We start from the raw sequence: 20,754 nt of genomic DNA on the forward strand, positions 1-20,754 counted from the left end.
TGCCCAAGTCAGCTTTGAACCATGATCCTCAGATCTCAGCCTCCTGAGTAGCTAGGATTATAGGCGTGAGCCACCAGTGCCCGGCTCCAATACTGTTTTAAAGGTCATCTTTTGTCTTATATCTTAAAATTCTAAAAATTTGGGAACATCTACCAAATTTACCACTCACTTATCAACTGACTCAGCAGTATGCCTTCAGTGGTTTACTTGCAGATATGCCTGTGCTTGCAAGATGATATGTGTATAAGGCTATTTAAAATATTAAAAGTACTTTCTGTACAAAGAGGACATGATTGCTTTGGAAAGTACTCCAATTTCAATTTCCTTACCTCTAATCTCTGTGTCTGATCCTTGCCCAAAAGGTCACGAACTTCTTCATTATAGATTTCCAAATATGACACTCGAACCAAGAATCTATATATAAAATATTTTAGCACATAAGAGTAAAATATTCATAAGAACAGCTTGCTTATACTTGTATTGCTTTCCTATATTTATATATCTTAACATTAGAAAATAAAAATATTCTTTTACCTGGTATCTCCTTCTGCTTTGGCAATATGACCAAATATGTGAGCAAATGAATTGGGAATAATTCCTCTAAGTTCAGGAACAGCTCGAACGCCTTCCATAGTAAAAGTTTTGCCTGTCCCAGTTTGTCCATATGCAAAAATAGTCCCTGAAAATGAGGGAAAGACTCAGTTACTGTTAGATTCAAATGGTATAGAACAATAGCTGTCAAAATTAATTCCTTTAGCTGGGTGCTGGTGGCTCATGCCTATAATCCTAGTGACTCAGGAGGCTGAGATCTGAGGATTATGGTTCGAAGCCACCCAGGCAGAAAAGTCCCAGTGAGACTCTTATCCCGCTCAAAAGCCAAAAGTGGCACTGTGGCTCAAGTGGTAGAGCATTAACCTTGAGCACAAAGATGCTCAGGGACAGCACCCAGGCCCTGAATTCAAGCCCTAGGACCAAAAAAAACAAAAAACAAAAAACCTTTGACACACTGTGATGTATTTTTTCTCCTGAATTCAAACTTTGTTCTGTTACAAATCTCACTTTTAAATTTTTATTAAGTAGTTATAAAATGTACAAATCTCATTTTTACTATCAACATGTACAATATACACTCTGTGCTACATAAACATCACTGTTAAAAAAAAAAAAGCAGAGTCACAGACACTTGTGAGTCATGCATATAATCCTAACTACTCAGGAGACTGAAACCTAGAGGACTACAGTTTGAAGCCAGCCAGGCAGGACAGTCTGTGAAACTCCATCTCCAATTAACCAGCAAAACACCAGGTGGTAGAATGCTGACGTAACGTTTGTAGGTAATGGGTAGTGGGGAAGAGACACAGAGGAAGACATATATACATACATATGCATAGTCTCACACACACATATCCTTTCTCTATATACATTCTCTATGTACAGAAAGAGAAGAGAGAGACACAGAGAGAGAAAGAGCAAGCCCAAAAAAGACCCCTTAATTCTGTTAACTCAAAATTAAACCATTAATACTTCTACTTGAAGCAAGGTGGGAGTATGGTGACTCAGTTAACCTTCCCAGCTGAAACCAGAAGAGGTGAACATACATGAAGCAAGCTGGGGCCAGTGACTCACACTGGTAATCCTAGCTACTTAGGAGGCTAAAATCCAGAGAACTTTGATTTGAGGACAGCCTGGACAGAAAAGTTCACTAGATTTACCCAAAACAACCAGCAAAAAGCAGCATTGGAGGCATGACTCGAGTGGCAGAATGCCAGCTTAGCAAGCATAAGGTCCTGAGTTCAAACCCCAGTACTGAAGAAAAAAAAAAATCACTGTTAAGGATAAGCCTTTACTATAAACACTTTTTTTTTTTAAACATTGATTGATTGATTGGTTGCTGGTTCTGGGGCTTGAACTCAGTGTCTCATGCTCACTGTTTGCTCAGAGCTAGCTCTCTACCACTTGGCCACATATCTAACCCAGCCTCCAGGACTTTTCTGCTGGGGTGGCTTCAAAAACCAGTCCTTGAATCTCAGCCTCCTGAGAAGCTAGGATTCTGGTGTATGCCACCATACACTTTTTTGTTGTTGGTGTGGTTGGTTGTGGGGCTTGAACTCTGGGCCTGGGTACTGTCCCTGCATGCTTCAGCTCAAGGCAAGTGCTCTACCACTTGAGCCACAGCTCCACGTCTGTTTTTTTTTTTTTGTATAATTGGAGAGTCTCACAAACTTTCCTGCCGGACTGGCTTTGAACCATGATCCTCAGATCTCAGCCTCCTGAGTAGCTAGAATTTTAGGTGTGAGCCACTGGCACCCAGCTATACTCTTCTTTAATGGCCTGACTAAGTGAAGGACTATCAGTGAAGGAGACAGCTAGACTGACCTATTGTTAGCACAAGCTGCTTTGAGCACTATACAGATGCCCTGAAGAAACTACACGGTAACCACCCCTGCCAATGCACACCTCTGGCTCCTGTGGTAGCAGCCATGACTGTTTCAAACAGTTCATGCTGAACTTTTGCCACCACAAGTCTTTGTGAGTTCTAGAAGACCCTGCAGCCATTTCCAAGCCAGAGAAGTAATTCCATGGTGGCACAGCTGAAAGACACGTGACTGGTACAAACACAGTCCTTCATTTGTATGGAAGCCTTACAGGATTGGTGCAATGGTCCCCTGTCTACAAGAGGGATGGTGCTATGAGCAAACTCAGTCTTTCACTGCCTTGATTGGTACAAGACCTTCTAGCCACACCCATGTTTTACTATATAGGTAGGAAGTTAGCCCACAAACACTTGTGCTGTCGCCCTGGTAGTATAACACAAGTCCCAATAAAAGGCTTCTCTCTCTCTCTCTCTCTCTCTCTCTCTCTCTCTCTCTCTCTCTCTCTCTCTCTCTCTCTCTCTTATTTTTAATCTTTATCACTAGTTAAGTAGATTGAGCTAGTGGCAGAAGAGGCAGCAGTTCTATTACAACAGAGAAGGCAGCAGCACTGGCAGCAGCAACCATGGCAGTAGCAACCAGAGACAGCTCAAGAGTTCCAGAAAGCAGACAAGGCAGGAATGATGGAGAGTAGAGATAACAGAGACAATAAAGGCTGTGAAAAGCTGAAGATGAGACACTGGGCTTTGGTCACCAGAAGAGTTCCAGAGAGTCGCCAAGTGTTAGGGACCGAGGTTGCAGATGGCCTAGGCCTGAAAGATTAAACACTAACTTCTGTCAGGGGCTGAGGATCCCAACACCCTAGGCCTGAGTGCTGTAACAGTAGGGTTATGAGAGTAGAGTTGGGAGTTCCAGCCCTTAAGGCCTTCATAAGAGCTGTAACACTAGAAGGCACTGCCTCTTGCTGCCTGTGGCTGTCCGCTGCTAGTAGAAAACAAGGATTCCAATAGCTGCTAAATGCCAGGCTCTCTGGTGGTTGAGCTAAGCGGGGTAAGTCTCCAACCTGAGTATCCAAATCTATAAGTTTGTCATCTGAAGCCAGGAGTAACAGGCTTCCAGCTCTTAGTGTTTAAAGCTGTAGCCTCTGGGTCTACCAGTCTAGCCTCAGACCTTGGGCACTCAAAACCCAGAAATGCCAGCACAGGAAAAGCTTCTCATTTACCCACAACTCCTATCTGAGCAGAGCAAAAGAATCCCATCCAGCTGGTGGCAATATTTTCATACTCAAAACGAAAAGAATTAAGCATGCCACAGATTCTGTGTGACCAATGGGAAAAGAATCTTCAAAGCCTGCATCAGATTTTCTTGAAATGTTGCTTCATACACCTTTCCCCTTTACTGATTGTTTGTCCTTTTTTTTGGCCAGTCCTGGGGGCTTGAACTCAGGGCCTGGGCACTGTCCCTGAGCTTCTTCTGCTTAAGGCTAGCATTCTACCACTTGAACCACAGCACCACTTCCAGTTTTTTCTGCTTATGTGGTGCTGAGGAATCAAACCCAGGGCTTCATGCATGCTAGGCAAGCATTCTACCACTAAGCCACATTCCCAGACTATTTTTCCTTCTTATAAGTACTAGAATATAATGAGTCTTATGAATCCTCCAAGTCATCACTGAATCTGGGATAATCATCAAGATAGACCTCTAATGCAGCTACCTATTAGAAATATGCTTTCAGAATAATGTCATCTGCAAGGAAATGGACAGACCCAGAATAAATCATGTTAAATGAGGTAAGGCAAGCTCGGAGAGGTAAATGGCACATGTTTTCTCTCAAATGCGGAAGCTAGATCTAAAACATAATAAACTATACAGGTCTCACACAGTGAGACCAAAGGAGGAACACGAAGGCACAATGCCTCCCTGCCTCTGATCATATAGTATTTATCAAAACGAACTCTAGGAAATGGAAACAGGTTTTTTTTTTCCTTTTCTGTTTATCCATCTTTGGGGGGCAAAGGAAGACAGAAATGGTGGGTCAAAGGGTGAACAAATGCAGCAGTGGTACTCAATACAAATAAACTATAGAACTTGTGAGTAGGGTGCTGGGAAGGTGGCTCAGTGGTAGAGTGCTTGCCTTGCATGCATGAGGCCCTGGGTTCGATTCCTCAGCACCACATAAGCAGAAAAAGTCAGAAGTGATGCTGTAGCTCAAGTGGTAGCGCTAGCCTTGAACTGAAGGACAGAACCAGGCCCCAGAGTTCAAGCCCCATGACAAACAAAATCAAAATAAAAAACAATACAGAACTTGTGAGTAGGGATGAGAGGGAAAAACTGGGAGAGAGCGAAGGAAGGGGTGATGTATTCCAAAAAAGAAATGTACTCACTCACTACCTGGCTTATGAGACGGTAACCCCTCTATACATCACCTTTATAATAACAATAAAATAAATTGATTTACACAAAGAAATGTGCTTTCAATAAAAAAAATAATTAGGTTAGAAGGATGGAAAAAGACATGCCATATTTCTGTCAAACAATAGAGAGCTAGAATATCTGTGTTAATACCAGACAGAGCAAAGTCCACAGCAAAGAATGTCATCAAGGATAAACTTCATAATTAAAAAGAGGTTAATTCATCAAGATGATATAAAAATCTAAACATTTGCACACAGGCTCAAGGAGATTCAAAATACATGCCAAAAATTCTGATAACACTGTAAGGTATGTGAAAATAAGAAAACAGAGAATTAAGCACTTCTCTCAATAATTGATAAACCAAGTTGACTGAAAATAAGTACATGGAAGAAGCTGAACAACACTATCAAACAATTTGATCTAATAATAGACATTCATAGAATACTCCATCCAACAACAGAATATACACCCCTAATTATAGGTTATATCCTAAAATGTGAAACACGTCTCAAAATTTTTTTCTCTGACTGAAATAGAATTAAATTAAAATCATTAACAATCTCTGGAAAACCTCAAAATATCTGGAAATTAATACATTTTTAATTAATCAAGCGATCATAGACAAAATAATGAAGTCAAGGTAGAAAATATTTAAAACTGCTTGAACATGAAAACATGTCAACCCTATTAGATGCCCCTAAAACAGTACCAAACATGCCAAATAAATTCCTGCATCAGAAAAGAGCTCTGAAAACAACAAACACAGCATCCACTTCGAGAAAGTACAAGAACATCAAATGGAACCCAACAATAAACATCAACACAGAAAATAACGAAATAGAAAACACAGGAAAGATAAAAATTAATTAAAAAAAAACTTTCTCTCAAAAGATCAGTAGATAGATAAACTTCTAGTTAATCTAAACAGGATAAAAAAGGGAAGACACAAACCACTCTTTTCAAGAATGAGAAAGGCAATATTATTGCACTGTAACATACTAAATATGTTAATAACTTCTTGCCAATGGAGTATCAACTTCAATGAAATATACAAATCCCATGACAGAAAATTATCAAAACTCACTCAAGAAAACATAAACTGAGTATCCACAAATCTATTCAATAGATTGAATCTGGTAAAATTTACAAACCTTCTCACCCAGACAGGTGGCTATATAGATGAAGTCTATCAACTATTTAAAGGAGAAATACTAATTCTAGGCAAATTCTTCTAGAAATCTGAAAAGGAAATAATCCTCAACTCATTTTCTACAACAACATTAGTCTCATACCAAAATCAGATAAAACTTTACAAGAAAATTACATTCATATATCTCTCATGAATACAGATGCAAAATTTTGCCAAAGCAAATTAACCATTTTTTTGCTTTTTCTTTTTTATCTTGTGCCAGTCCTGGGGCTTTAACTCAGGGCCTAGGTGATGTCCCTGAGCTTTTTTGCTCCAGGCTAGTGCTCTACCACTTGAACCACAGCTCTACTTCTGTTTTTTTTGTTGTTTTTTTTTTTTTGGGTCCGGTCATGGGGCCTGAACTCTGGGCCTGGGCACTGTCCCTCAGCTCTTCAGCTCAAGGCTAGCGCTCTACCACTTGAGCCACAGCGCCACTTCCGGCTTTTTTTCTTTTTGCTTATGTGGTGCTGGGGAATCGAACCCAGGGCCTCAGGCATGCAAGGCAAGCGCTCTACCACTGAGCTACCTTCCCAGCCCTACTTCTGTTTTTTTGCTAGTGAATTAGGGATAAAAGTCTCAAGGACTTTCCTGTCAGGGCTGGCTTTGAACTGCAACCCTCAGATCTCAGGATTACAGGTGTGAGCCACCAGCACTTGGTTCAACTTCATATATTTTCTACAACTCATCAAACTTTACAGTTACAACAAATGAATTTGTAGGGCATTAACAGTATATCTCAATAATTTTTTTTTAAATAAGTTGCATGCTCACTTACCATTGTAACCTTCAAGAACAGAATCAATAATGGGTCTTGCAGTTAAGTTGTAAACGTCCAGTTGTTTACTGTCTGGTCCAAAAACAGTATCAAAAGTAAATGTCTTTGGAGGCTCATTGGAAGAATCAGTCTTATGAACAGTAATTGTTCCCCTCATCTCGTCCACGCTGACGGCCTGTCTGTAGTACATTGCCTTCTCTCGTTCATTGAGGGGCCGGCACCTAACAACCACCTTCACATTATCACAGCTCTCGGGCTTCTCCGATTTATTGATCTGGTGGAGACAATATTAACAAATAATGAAAAGACCATTTAATTTTTCCCTTGCCATGTCAAATTTCTAATTTGAAAAAGATTATTTTGCTGTTTCAGTGCTTTACTAAAAGATACAAATAAGAAAATAGCTTCTTTTGCAATACAAAAGAGGAGAGGGAGGGATCTAACTTGCATCTGTAGCAAATGCTGTCCAAGGAGAAAATAGATAGTATATTATTGTCTTTCTGCACAAAAGTCCTGACATCCTCTTAGAACACATATGCAAACGTGTTTAACAAGTTTAAATCAGACTATATAATAAGTCCTTCTTTCTTTTTATTTTCTACATGTCAGTAAAAATTGTAATCATACGCCCATATATATGGCTTATCTTCACAGAAGACAACAGTAAGTTAAGGACAGAAAAATCCAATGGTAGAGAAAAATGTCTTAGTATTGACCTGATCTCATGAACATGTGTGTATCTATAAATAGGACTTTTGAAATTTTACATAATTAAGAATCTGTGTTCAGGACTGGGAATGTGGTTCAGTGGTAGCGTGTTTGTCTAGCATGAATAAAGCTCTGGGTTCAATTCCTCAGTTCCACATAAACAGAAAAAGCTGGAAGTGGCACTGTGGCTTGAGCAAAAGAAGCTCAGGGACAGTGCCCAGGCCCTGAGTTCAAGCCCCAGGACTGGGGGGGAGGGGGGGGGAATCTGTGTTCAAACACAATCCTATCACTGAAATTAGGTATTCAATTCTGACTGCTTCAGGTACTCTTCTATGCATTAAAAAGAAATAAATATAAGCCATTACCAGTGACTTTAACATTGTCATTGACAAGTAACAGATAATATCAATACACTTCTCTATGTCACTGCCTTTATCCACTGCCCTTTGATGACACCCCCCACCCCCACCCCCATCCCCGACTTGTCTGGGCCTTAGATTATGGCCTCTTAACTCTATTCTTACATTTAATTAACTTGCCTGTCGTGCCAATCAGTGTCCACATAATGTTAATCCTGTCACAGACAATTATTCAATGGCTTCTTATGAGTCTTACAATAAGAATAAGAAATGTAAAGGTAAAATGCAAAATGGCTCCATCCATGTCTGCTTCTCCAGTCTTATTTCACAACATCCCTCAAACTCAAACACCCTGAACTCATGGTATTTTCTACTCATCATGCTCCTCCACCTCCACCACTGGCCTTTTTTTCTTTGGTCCTTCCTTTCTGCCTTTTCTTTCTTTTATGTGCCAGTACTAGAACTAGTACTCATTGCCTGGACACTGTCCCTTAGCTTTTTCTGCTCAAAACTGTTACTCTATCACTTCAACTACATCTCCACTTCTGGCTTTTTTGAGGGTTAACTGGAGATAAGAGTCTCCTGGACTTTTCTACCCAGGCTTGCTTCAAATCATGATCTTCAGATCTCAGCCTCCAGAGTACCTAGAACTATAGACATGAACACCAGTAATACCCAGCCACTCCTACCCCCCCACCACCACCTTTTTAAAAAAAAATCTATCATGGGGCCTGAACTCTGGACCTGAGCGCTGTCCCTCAGTTCTCCAGCTCAAGGCTAGCACTCTACCACTTGAACCACTGTACCACTTCCAGTCTTCTGGTGGTTTATTGAAGAAAAGTGTTTCACGGACTTGGGGCTGAGAAGGCGGCTCAGAGGTAGAGGGCTTGCCTTGCATGCATGAGGCCCTGGGTTCGATTCCTCAGCACCACATAAGCAGAAAAAGCCGGAAATGGCGTTGTAGCTCAAGTGGTAGAGCGCAAGTGTCGACCTGATGAGCTGAGGGAGAGCGCCCAGGCCCAGATTCAGGCCCCACAACCAACCAAAAAAAAAAAAAAAAAAAGAGTTTCACAGACTTTCCTGCCCAGGCTGGCTTTGAACAGCAATCCTCAGATCTCAGCCTCCTGAGTAGCTAGGATTATAGGCATGAGTCACCGGTGCCAGGCTTACTACTAGGCTTTTTTTAGGTTGCTTAAACCTAGAACATTCCTCAGTACTCTCTGCATTTAGATAGCATCTATTTATCCTTCAGATCTCAGCACAATAGCCACTTCTTTTGGGAAAACTTCACTGACTAGTCAACTGCTTTTTTTTTTTTTTTAATAGGCTTAAATGGTGTCCTGCTCTCCTCATCCAAGGACACACGTTTACTTTAGTTTGTTCCTCATTTTATTAATGTCTTTCTATCTTTACCAGATAGGCAAACAAGTAGTGAAGGGACTGAATTTAGCTCACAAGTATTTTAATTAGTTGCTAAAATTGAGCGATTCCACAGAAATAATAAAAGTCTTTTGGGATAAAAAGTAGATGATGTACATCTGTGTAGGCCAGCATTCCCATATGCCAATACTCTGCAATTCATCACACTTTAATCCTATTGTATGCTAGCCATTTACTTCATTCATTAAGACTAAATATCTTGCCAGGGTGCCAGTGGCTCACACCTATAATACTAGCTACTCAGGAGTCCCAGCCTTCAGCAAAAGAGCTCAAGGATCACACTCAGGCCCCAGAGTTCAAGCCTCATGACCAACAAGAAAGAATAAAAAAGACTGTGTCCTATGTCTGTAAATGTGTATGAATCTTCCTCTGCCCAAGAATACAAGCTTAAACCAGGTGCTGGTGGCTTACAACTTGAATCCAACTACTCAAGAGGCTGAGATCAGAGGATCCTGGTTTGAAGCCAGTCTGAGCAGATATCTCAAGAGACCCTTAACTCTAATTTAACCAGCAAATAACCAGATGTGGAAAGGTAGCCCAAGTGGTTGAGTGCCAGCCTTGACCAAGGACACAAACTGACTTTGATACATTTGGTAAATTCTCAAGTGAGAATGTGAGGCCTTCAGTTCAAGGCCCAGTACTACCATTAAAAAAAAAAAATAGGGCCTGGGAAGGTGGCTCAGTGGAAGAGCGCTTGCCTTGTATGCATGAGGCCCACATAAGCAGAAAAAGCTTATGCTCAAGTGGTAGAGCGCTAGCCTTGAGCTGAAGAGCTGAGGGACAGCGCCAGGCCCAGAGTTCAGGCCCCATGACCTCAAAAATTAAAAAAAAAAAAAAAAATAGCTGGGTGCCAGTGGCTCTTCCCTATAATCCTGGATAGTCAGGAGGCTAGGGGATTGCAGTTCAAAGCCAACCCAAGAAAGAACATCCATGAAATTCTTATCTCCATTCCACTATCAAAAAAGCCTGAAGTGGGGGCTGGGAAGGTGGCTCAGTGCTAGAGTGTTTGCCTTGCATGCATGAGGCCCTGGGTTCAATTCCTCAGCACCACATAAGCAAAAAAAGAAAAAAGCCAGAAGTGGTGCTGTGGCTCAAGTGGTAGAGTGCTAGCCTTGAGCTGAAGGGCTGAGGGACAGCGCCTAGGCCCAGAGTTCAGGCCCCACGACCGGACCCCCCCAAAAAAAGCCTGAAGTGGACCTGTGGCCCAAGTGGTAGAGTACTAGTCTTGAGGGGGGGGGGATCCTCAAGGACAGTACCAAGGTCCTGAGTTCAAGCCTTGGGATGCCAGGATGCTAACCATGGACCCCCCCCCAAAAAAAGGCAAGCTTCTCTCTTTCCAAAGTCAACAATATCAACCACATTTGAATCAATAACTTGGTAACTGAAGGAAAAAAGAACAAACAGAAACTAGGAACCGATTTTAACATTTACTTCGAACAGTAACATGGAATACTAAACGTCCAGCGCTGTCCTTCAAGTCTCCAGTACCTGATCTTATTTCATCTTGATACTATTCCCAAGAGGAGACGTTTAATTACGTGGGCTCACTAAGGGGCCCAGGCAGCTTAAATAACTGAGGCCTCGGTGACCAATACCTAGCAGTCTATGGCCCAAGGTCTCTCCATGACCCTTTCATCATCATCATCATCATCATCATTATTTCGATTATTGATTATTATTATTATTATTATTATTATTATTTAGATTTACAACACCCCCCCCAGGAAGGCACGACAACCATCCGTGAAATCCTGGCGGGTGGACACACACACAAAGACACCCACGGGCGGCATTCTGCACCGTAAGCCACAGCGCCACGACCGGAATGACAGCTTGAGCCCAGGAGAACCGTCCCCCCCACCCCCCCCCCCGAGTCCAGGAGCCTGGAACACGGGCTCCGCGGAGCGTGCAGAGGCCACGCGGGGCGCCCGGCATCCCAACGACCCTCGGCGGCCTTCCCCCCCCCAGCCGCCGGCGGGGCCGGCCACCGGATCGCGGCCCCACGGGACGCAGCGCGGGCCAGGCGACCCGGCCTCCTCCACGGCGCCTCCCGAAGCGAGCCGGACCCCCCCACCACCACGCCCCGACGGACCCCGCGCGGTTCTCTAAAACCGCCCAGGCTCAGGGGTGCCCGGCCCGGCCCCGCCCCGCCGCGCCGCCCGCCCGCCCGCGCTTCTATGGCAACGGCCGCGCCCCCGAGCCAGGCCGCTGGGATGAAGAACCCCAGTGTCTGGAGCCGCGCTCTCCTCACCGGCATCTTGGCTCCTTCCCCGTACCCCCGGCGGACGCCTCCGCTCGGGGTGGGGTGTGGGGGGTGCAACCCAACGACACCCGGGTTCGCGGGAGAGGCTGGCGATAGACGACTGAAGCACCTTGGCGCCCTCGAGACTGCGGCTCCTCCGGGCGAGAACGCGCAGTGCGCAAGCGCACTCCGAGCTCGCCCCGCCCAATCCCTGGTCTCCCAGTTTCCACCCAGTCTCTAAGCACTACGCCTGCGCAGAAGCTTTCCGAGTCCATCGAGGACGCCTGACTGAGGCCGCGCCTGCGCAAAGCGTTCCCCGGCCATCTCCTAGGACGCTGGACTTGGAGGCCGCGCCTGCGCGGTGCTACCATTCCGCTTGGTAGCTCCTGTCTATAATCCTAGAGCCTGAGATCTGAGGATGGAGATTTGAAGGCAGCCCGGGCAAGGAAGTCCGTGAGCCTCTCATCTCCAATTAACCACCAAAAAAAAAAAAAAAAGAGGGAGGAGGAGGAGGAGGAGGAGGAGGCGGGAAATGGGGCTGTGGTTCAAGTAGTGGAGCGCTAGCCTAGAGCAAAACACGCTAATGGACAGCACCCAAGCCCCGAGTTCAAGCCCCGGGACCAGCATCAACAAAACAAACCTTTTAAATTAAACAAAAGTCATTTTGCCTTCCCGAATTCCTGTTTCATAGTCTTCCTCCTTGAAGTACATCTGAGAAATAAGTAGATCTGAGTCGACCTACTTCATCGTCTTCTCGTTCATCGCCTTTCTTTAAACTAGAATATGCATTTCATATGTTCTCTGGTCTTCGTATTTTTCTTCCCGGCACCCTTATGGACAGTCGGACTTCCAGACGTAACGACTAATGAGATTAAATACACTCAGTGAACTCCCATGTGAAGGAGGGATCGATGAGGTCTTTTAGAGGTCGAATGAAGCACCAGTCACCATGCAGGCTGCACCCCCCCACCCCAGGCTGCTAACCAGATCTCCAGCCACCCCCTCTCGGAGCTGGAGACCTGACATGGGGTGCAGGCCTGGGGGTGAGGGTGGGGTAGCAGTTGGCCCAGACCTCCCCAAGACTGGAGGTGGGGGGGGGGATCGGGCCCTCCAGGTGTCTGCCCCAGGTGCATTGCATCAATGCAGCTGGGGTTATAAAGAATGGCTGAAGCTACAGCTCACACCCGGTATCTCCAGCACGCCATGGCTTCAGGCGCACCCCAGGCCTTGGCCTCAGAGGAGAAGGAGGAGGAGATCGCAGCCGTCGAGGGTTCTGGGGAACAGGAGGCCCTTGGCTGTCTCCCCCGCACACCGCGTGTGCCGACCACCGCTTCTTCCTGGCGGCCATGGAGCACGTTTCGGGGCTCCAGACAGCCTGGATCGGGGAGGGACCCCCTGGTGCTCCTGCGGTTGCCAGCCCCGGCTTCCAGACAGTCCAGCCCGATCCCCACCGTTGCAACCCGGCCTTTGCTGCCTCAAGTGCGGCCTAAGCCGTGGCACTGCCAAAGGCGAGATATCCTGGACCAGAACCAGCTGCTCCGCTACCTGCAGCTGACCCAAAACAGAGAGGAGCGCCTGTGGCGGAGTTGCCGCCCCCAGGTACTGATCCCCCCTCTCCCCCGCCAGACACACCTCGGGGGTCCCCCATCCCTGAGATGACCCTCTGCACACACACACACACACACACACACAGGTACTCCGCCCTCTGCAGACCCTGCTGCTTCCCCAGCTGTGGCCCCTGTGGCAGGGGGTGGGACCTTTGGCTTCCCGCACCTGCCAGGACTGTGGCTGGCAGTATTCGCTGGGGAAAGAACCCTGCTTCGTTTGAGGGAACTCAGGACGAAAGTGGACCCCTGAAGTCCAGGGCCAGTGGCTCAGGCCTGTAATCCTAGCTACTCAGGAGGCTGAGATCTGAGGATCACAGTTTAAAGCCAGACCATGGAAGGAAAATCTCTGAAGCTCTTACTTCCAATTAACCACTCGAAAGCCAGAAGTGGAGCTGTGGCTCAAATGGTAGAGCACCAGTGTTAGATTATTTGGACTTTGCCAGAAAGCCACGCAGACATCCAGGTACAGAGAACAAAGAAAGGTTTATTGCTGGGGAAGGGGCGGGCAAGACCCCTTCTCACCAGGGAGAAGTGAGAAGCAGCACCAGCTATTGTCTGAGGTGACCTATAGAACCTAGGAGGTTTAGGAGAGGCTAGAAGGGGCTAGGAGGTGGAGCCCCCGGTTTGGACATGTGGGCCAGCGGCTTCATCATGGCAGACGAAATAGCAGATAAGGATCCTGCAGCTGCCCAGACCTGAAGGTCACTCTAAGGGGCTCCTGTTGCCTTACATGGTGGTTGCTGCCCCAGAGAAGTGTCATCCCAAGATAAAGAGGGGTGGAGGTTGATTATTTACTGCCTTTGCTACATGGACCTAGTATTGCCTAGGAAGGGAGCATGCTAAGCTGTGGAGAGGGGAAGGAGTGGACTAAGCTATGGGAAGGGAGCTCATTGGGCTAACAAACAGGTCTTGGGTTAAAAAAAAAAAAAAAGTTGCTAAGGGACAGTGCCCAGGCTCTGAGTTCAAACTCAAGGGGAAGGGAAGAGGGAAGGGAAGAGGAAAGAGGGAAGAGGGAAGGGAAAAGGGAAGAGGGAAGAGGAAAGGAAAGAGGGAAGAGAGAAGGGAAGGAGGAAGGGAAGGGGGAAGGGAAGAGAAGGGGAGAGTGAGTTGGTGAGCAGCTAGGCCATCAGGACTTGAGGTAAAGGGGCTTTGTCTTACACAGATGGTTCCTGCCATTGGTGGTCCAGGACTGGCCCACCACAAAACTAAGACCTTTTCTTCCTTTTCCAATAGTCTGAGATCTGCCAAACCTTCCAGAACCTCGTGTTATGGCTCCTGAACATTGAGAACATCTTTAGCTTCAACCAAGCCACAATGAACCTGGCTCTCACCATCTTGGTTCACCTTCTGGCCTCTGTGAAGGTAGGCAGGCCTCTAGGGATGGTAACAGATGGTAAAACAAGATGGCAGCTCCCTATTGCTGCCCAAGAGGGGAGCCTTTGTAGATATCCATATTGCACATAAGTAGTGTCGCTGGTTCTCAAGGATTAGCATCGCCACATCCTTCCTCAGCATCTGTCTAGCTCCATGTCCTGTGTGCCTCAGGAATGATCAGACTTGGGAGAACAGAGGACCTAGATGGGTGAGGACTCCCAATGATGAGCTAGGACTTGATTGTCTGGACCTAACCAATGGGGTCTTAAGGCCAGGCCAAGACTGTATTCCTGAGAAGATACCATATTCCTACCTCCTCTGTCAGTTCCTTTAGCAAAGGAATATTCATTATTTATTTATTTATCTATTTATTTTGACGGTCGTGGGGGCTGAACTCTGGGCCTGGGTGCTGTCCCTCAGCATTTCAGCTCAAGGCAAACACTCTACCACTTGAGCCACAGCGCCACTTCTGGCTTTTTTCTGCTTATGTGGTGCTGAGGAATCGAACCCAGGGCCTCATGCATGCGAGGCAAGCACTCTACCACTGAGCCAACTCCCCAGCAGCAAAGGGCTGGGAATGTGGCTCTGTGGGAGAGTGCTTGCCTAGCATGCATGAAGCCCTGAGTTTGATTCCTTGATATCACAATAAACAGAAAGAGCAGGAAGTGGCTCTGTGGCTCAAGTGGTAGAGCGCTAGCCTCAAGCACATAGAAGCTCGTGGACAGAGCCCAGGCTCTGAGTTCAAGCCCCAGGACTGGCGAACAGAACCCCATGAAATGGGGAAATGTTCTGAAATGGGGAGCCTTTTCATTGGCCATATAAAAGTAATACCAAGGCTGGGCACTGGTGGCTCATTGCTGTAATCCTAGTTACTCAGGAGGCTGAGATCTGACAATCATGGTTCAAAGTCAGCCCAGGCAGCAAAGTCCATGAGACTCTTATTTCCAATAAATCACCAGAAAACCAGAAGTGGCACTATGGTACTGTGGTAGAGCACTAGCCTTGAGCTGAAGGCCGCAGGGACAGCGCCCAGGCCCAGAGTTCAAGCCCCAGGACAGACCTTCCCCCCCCCCAAAAAAAAATAACACTAATTTTCTGCTTCATGGAGAAAAAAAAGTCTTTTTTGGGGGGAGTCATGAAGATTGAACTTAGGGCCTTGGCACTTTTTTTAAACTCAAAGTTAGCTCTCTACCACTTTGAGCCACAGCACCCCTTCTGATTTTCTGGTGGTTAATTGGAGATAATAGCACAGCCTTACCTTCCTCACTGGCTTCAAACTTCAATCCTCAGATCTCAGCCTCCTGATTAACTAGGATTACAGGTGTGAGCCACCAGTGACTAGCCAAAAAAATGTCTTTTTGTCTTTAAAACTAAAGGCAGAAAGCTTCTGTGTGTGTGCGTGCGTGTGCGTGTGCGTGTGCGTGTGCGTGTGCGTGTGCGTGTGCGTGTGCGTGTGCGTGTGTGTGTGTGTGTGTGTGTGTGTGTGTCCTGGGCTTGAACTCAGGGCCTGGGTGCTGTCCTTGAGCTTTTTTTCTCAAGGTTTTTGCTTGTTTTGTAATTAAACATTTCACAAGAGTTTGCTGCCCGGGTTGGATTTGGACTGCAATCCTCATATCTCAGCCTCCTGAGTAGCTAGGATGACAGGCTTGAACTACCATCACTGGGCAAAACCTTATTGTCTTTCATCCCCTTTCATCCCCACTGATGCTTTCCTATTTGTTCCTAGCGCTCACAGTTTGCTCCAATGTGTTTCTATGCAGGTAAGAGAGCGTTTACTCCATATCGTCACAATTACTTCCTTGAGGCTTGCTGTCAAAATTAATGAAGAAGAGGAGGTACGCATTCCTGGAAGTCTGTCTGCACTAAGTTGCAGACAGGGGGCAGGGATATCACTTTGTCACTTGGAGATCCTGAAAAGCTGATACCCTTAGGAATCCACTAGCTTCCTAGGATCTTTGCTGTCTCTTCTTTTAACTTCTCAGACTCCCCACAAATAGAAAAGTAACACAACTGAACTCTCCTGGCCCCATATCCCAAGACTTGAGCTCCTGGAGGGCAGAGCTGTTGTTGGGGAAAAGGCTTCTCAAAGCATGTGGTTTAGGGCTGGGAAGGTGGCTTAGTGGTAGAGTGCTTGCCTAGCATGCATGAAGCCCTGGGTTCCATTCCTCAGTCCCACATACACAGAAAAAGCTGTGGTAGAGTGCTAGGCTTCAGCAAAAGACGCACAGGGACAGAGCCCAGGCCCTAAGTTCAAGCCCCAGGACTGGCAAAACAAAAACAAAATCAATACCATGTGGTTTATTTATTTTTTTTATTTTTTGTGGTTTTTTTTTTGCCGGTTGTGGGGCCTGAACTCTGGGCCTGGGCGCTGTCCCTCAGCTCTTCAGCTCAAGGCAAGCGCTCTACCACTTGAGCCACAGTGCCATTTGCGGCTTTTTCTGCATATGTGGTGTTGAGGAATCGAACCCAGGGCCTCATGCATGCAAGGCAAGCGCTCTACCACTGAGCCACCTTCCCAGCCTACCATGTGGTTTAAAGTCCACTCCAGAAAGCTACTTGAGATTTGGCTTGGCTGTGCCCGTGGGCCTTAAAGACTCTAGGAGCCTTCTCTGAGAGAAGCCATATGCCAGTGGTAGAGCAGAGGCTCCTGTAAGTTCTTGGAGCTTGCTCAACCAGCTGGGTTTCATTGGGGATTTCTGCTTAGGAAAAGCCTCTCTCAATACCCTTCCAGATGCTTCTCAATGCCCTCTGACCTCTCCTACTTTGGGGATGAGGTAACTACTTCCATTTCCAAAGTCTCCCTGGGTTGATCTCCTGGGCTGAAGAAATAGAGGGGGAAATGGTATGTGTTTCTTTCCTTCAATACAAAGTGTGTGTGTGTGTGTGTGTGTGTGTGTGTGTGTGTGTGTGTGTGTGTGCTGGTTCTGTGGCTTGAACTAAGGCCTGGGTGCTGTCCTTTTTTTGCCCAAGGCTGGTGTTCCACCACTTAAACCACAGCTTCACTTCCAGCTTTTGGTAATTCATTGGAGATACGATTCACATGGACTTTTCTGCCCAGGCTGGCTTCCAACCACGATCCTCAAATCTCAACCTCCTGAACAGCTAGGATGACAGGCATGAGCCACCACCGACACCAGGCTGTTTTGTTGTTGTTGTTTGTTTGTCTCAAAAGCATTTTCTGATAGTCCACTGGAAGACATTTCAACTCCCATCATGGCTGCCCAGACCCCTTAGATAAGAAAACAAATGCTACGATGACATGATGATAGGGCTTTGGCCTCTTTTATTTTTCTTTTTCTTGTATTACAGTCAATCCCATGTGTGAAAGATTTCATAGAGCACTATGGCTCTGGCTATAGGCCAAATGAGTTGCTGAGGATGGAGTTGGCCATTCTGGACACACTGTACTGGGACGTCCACATGGGGACATCGCTGGACTTTTTGACTACAGTAAGCACAGGGAATTTGCAGAGTCTCACTGAGACTCTGGTGTGCCTTTGGAACAGCTGTATTACAACATAGAACAGCAAAACACAGACGTGCACATATCCCTTCCACATGCACCACGGGGAGATGGCGCCACCCACAAAGTGCACAGGGAAGAGTTAAAAACAAATAGATCTGACATCTCACATCGTATTACCACTCTCATTACTGCAGGACATTAAGTTCACTTGACAAAAGATATTTTCTCTCTTTTTTTTAAAGACGGCACTATTATGGTGATTCTCTTTTAAATACACACTGCAAAAATATTTGACTTTCCATTCTATGAATATTGTACATAAATAGCTGTCTGTTTCTGCTACAATTTACACACAATCACTTAGCTGTCTTTTGTTCACCTACACACAACCCTTATTGAAGCTTTGGACCCTATTGATCTGGCACTTAAAAAAAATATCATACATTAGTTTGAGAGTTTGAGCGAGGGTAAAGATAGACCTCTTTCAGGATATGATTCTGTTAGTAAGGCAAAATTATGCAAGGTGGAAATGTCACGTCACAGGGTGTGGGTTTGTTATGATTCATGAAGATTAAATCACAGCAGGGCTATTTTATGATGGGAACTGGCCACTCTTGACAAAGTTACAGTTGCTTCTCCTGTCAAGCAAGATACAAGTAACTTTTCTGCTTCTTTCATCTAAGATAGCATATTCCATTCTTTTAGACTAGAAACTGTCACAATCTTAATAATCTGGAATAGTATGTAACCCTTCTTTCCGAAGGGAAACATTGTATCTAGATCCTAGGGCTTCTAAGGACCAAGACACAAAGTAGATTGTCTTTTTTTCCTCTCCAGGATTGAAGTTCAAGTTGGTCTCAGAATGGAGTCCCCTCCCCCCATTTTTTTTTAAAGGGGGAAGGTGATGGATGGGAATAAGAAGACTAGGATTGCATTTGCTACACCCTGAAATTGTTCCCACTTTTGGTCATTGACATAGGAAAAGTATGAGAGAGGGAGGGATTTCTGTTTGTTTCTAACATTAAAAACAACAACAACAACCATGGTTCTCTAGTTCCACGCCCTGGTGGTCCTGACATGGCCCCATGTGGTAGAATTGTTGCCTCAGAAAAATCCTTCTCTCCACGTCGAGTCCCTGACCAGGCAGCTGCAACACTGTATAGCAGGCCACCAGCTACTGCAGTTCAAAGGTTCCACACTGGCTTTGGTCATCATCACCTTAGAGTTGGAGAGGCTCATACCCGACTGGTGTGCTCCTACATCTGATCTGCTAAAGAAAGCACAGGTAAACATCAACTTTGCCCCAGCATCCCCCTGGGCAAGCATCTGTCTTTTATCGCCTTAAGCTGATATACTCTGATACTCCATCAGGATACCCATGATGGCCATACAGGGCTCCCAGAAGATGTAAGGGCTGGGAATGTGGCTTAGGGGTAGAGTGCTTGCCTAGCATGCAGGAAGTCCTGGGTTTGATTCCTCAGTACCACATACACAGCAAAAGCCACACGTGGCACTGTGGCTCAAGTGGTAGAGTGTTAGGCTTGGAGCAAAAGAAGCTCAGGGACAGTGCCCAGGCCCCAAGTTCAAGCCCCAGGACTGGCATTTAAAAAAAAGAGTCTTTCCAAGTTATACTCTGTAGACATCAATATGAGAAACTTTAGCTCCCTTCTCGAGAGCAATGGGGATGCATTTCTGACAAAGAGAGAAACATGATTGCAGTGGTTGCTCATGTGGCCAAAAAAGGATTAGTTTGTGAGAGGGGAGAACCCTGAGCTTAATATTGGGGACCACACATTGCAGGTCCCCTCCTGGTATGAATGTATGGTACCAGGCATGGGAGATGGAAAGGTGATGCTGGATGGAATGGGTAGTTAGATGGCTGACAGTTTTAGTGAGGTTGGAGATGGTACTGAATGCTCTAAAGTTGGGTGGTTTGCACCCTGCTTGCTTCATGCAACATGCTGACACTGAACTGTCTACTCCTTGGATGTCTGCTTCACATCTAGCCACTCTGTTTTGACACAGGTTGATCCTGAGCGGTTTGGCTACTGTAAGGAACTTGTAAAACAGCACCTGAGAAGCTTACACAGACAGCTCTGACTCAACCCGACAGCTTCTGTCTCTGTCCCTAACCCAATGCCTAGTTAGACCCGCCCCCCCCTTGCTTAGACACCTGTGAATCCTGTAATTGGTATTATGAATCCTGTAATAAGAAGGGAGGAAGAGTCAGTGGCTCACACCTGTCATCCTGGCTACTCAGGAAGCTGAGATCTGAGCATCTTCGTTCAAAGCCAGCCTGGAAAGTCTGTGGGACTCTGACCTCCAATTAATCACCAAAAAAAAAAAAAAAAAAAAAGCCAGAAGTGGAGCTGAAGTTCAAGTGGTAGAGTGCTAGCCTTGAGCAAAAGATGCTCTGAGTTCAAGCCCCAGGATAGGCAAAGAAAAAGAAAGAAAGAAAGAAAGAAAGAAAGAAAGAAAGAAAGAAAGGAAGGAAGGAAGGAAGGAAGGAAGGAAGGAAGGAAGGAAGGAAGGAAGGAAGGAAGGAAGGAAGGAAGGAAGGAAGGAAGGAAGGAAGGAAAGGCAAGAAGGCTCCAGAAGAACAATTGAGATTTCTTCCGTCCTTAGAAGAGAGCAGAAGGAATACATGCTCACTCAACCTGCTCTTAGATTCTGTTCCTTGCTCATCAAGGATTGGTACTACAGCTAGATTATGAGGTCCGAGGGTGACCTTGACTCAGGCCTGAAGGACAAGGGCTGGGGCCTGGATTGACCAGTTCTTGCTGCTCTCCCCACCAGGGCTGACCATT

General features: G+C 45.9%; 2 protein-coding genes across 4 annotated transcripts in view; one reads left to right on the forward strand and one right to left on the reverse strand.

Annotated features, from left to right (window-relative positions):
- LOC138808206 (kinesin-like protein KIF3A) overlaps positions 1–11,590 on the reverse strand; it is a 40,982-nt gene extending 29,392 nt beyond the window's left edge. Inside the window, exons 1-4 of one of the 3 annotated variants that reach the window (XM_069994189.1) lie at positions 11,510–11,590; positions 6,752–7,025; positions 535–679; positions 330–414 (exon numbers count right to left, since the gene is read on the reverse strand). In XM_069994189.1, the coding sequence (XP_069850290.1) occupies positions 330–414; positions 535–679; positions 6,752–7,025; positions 11,510–11,515 (510 nt within the window). In that variant the 5' untranslated portion in view covers positions 11,516–11,590. Of the gene's footprint in view, positions 1–329; positions 415–534; positions 680–6,751; positions 7,026–11,042; positions 11,084–11,509 lie in introns of those variants that run through there. The other 2 variants (XM_069994187.1, XM_069994190.1) reach the window with 2 other exon arrangements.
- A 1,113-nt stretch (positions 11,591–12,703) lies between these two features.
- Positions 12,704–20,047, forward strand: LOC138808220 (cyclin-I2-like). Its single transcript, XM_069994211.1, has 7 exons — positions 12,704–13,099; positions 14,341–14,469; positions 16,242–16,316; positions 17,791–17,931; positions 19,002–19,232; positions 19,319–19,354; positions 19,973–20,047. Exons 1-7 carry the CDS (start codon positions 12,704–12,706, stop codon positions 20,045–20,047), a joined length of 1,083 nt encoding a protein of 360 aa, XP_069850312.1.
- The last annotated feature ends 707 nt before the right edge of the window (positions 20,048–20,754 follow it).

The sequence above is a fragment of the Dipodomys merriami genome, unplaced genomic scaffold (genome assembly GCF_024711535.1).
Source record: "Dipodomys merriami isolate MVZ:Mamm:240054 unplaced genomic scaffold, mDipMer1.0.p SCAF_447, whole genome shotgun sequence".
Taxonomy (NCBI): Eukaryota; Metazoa; Chordata; class Mammalia; order Rodentia; family Heteromyidae; genus Dipodomys; species Dipodomys merriami.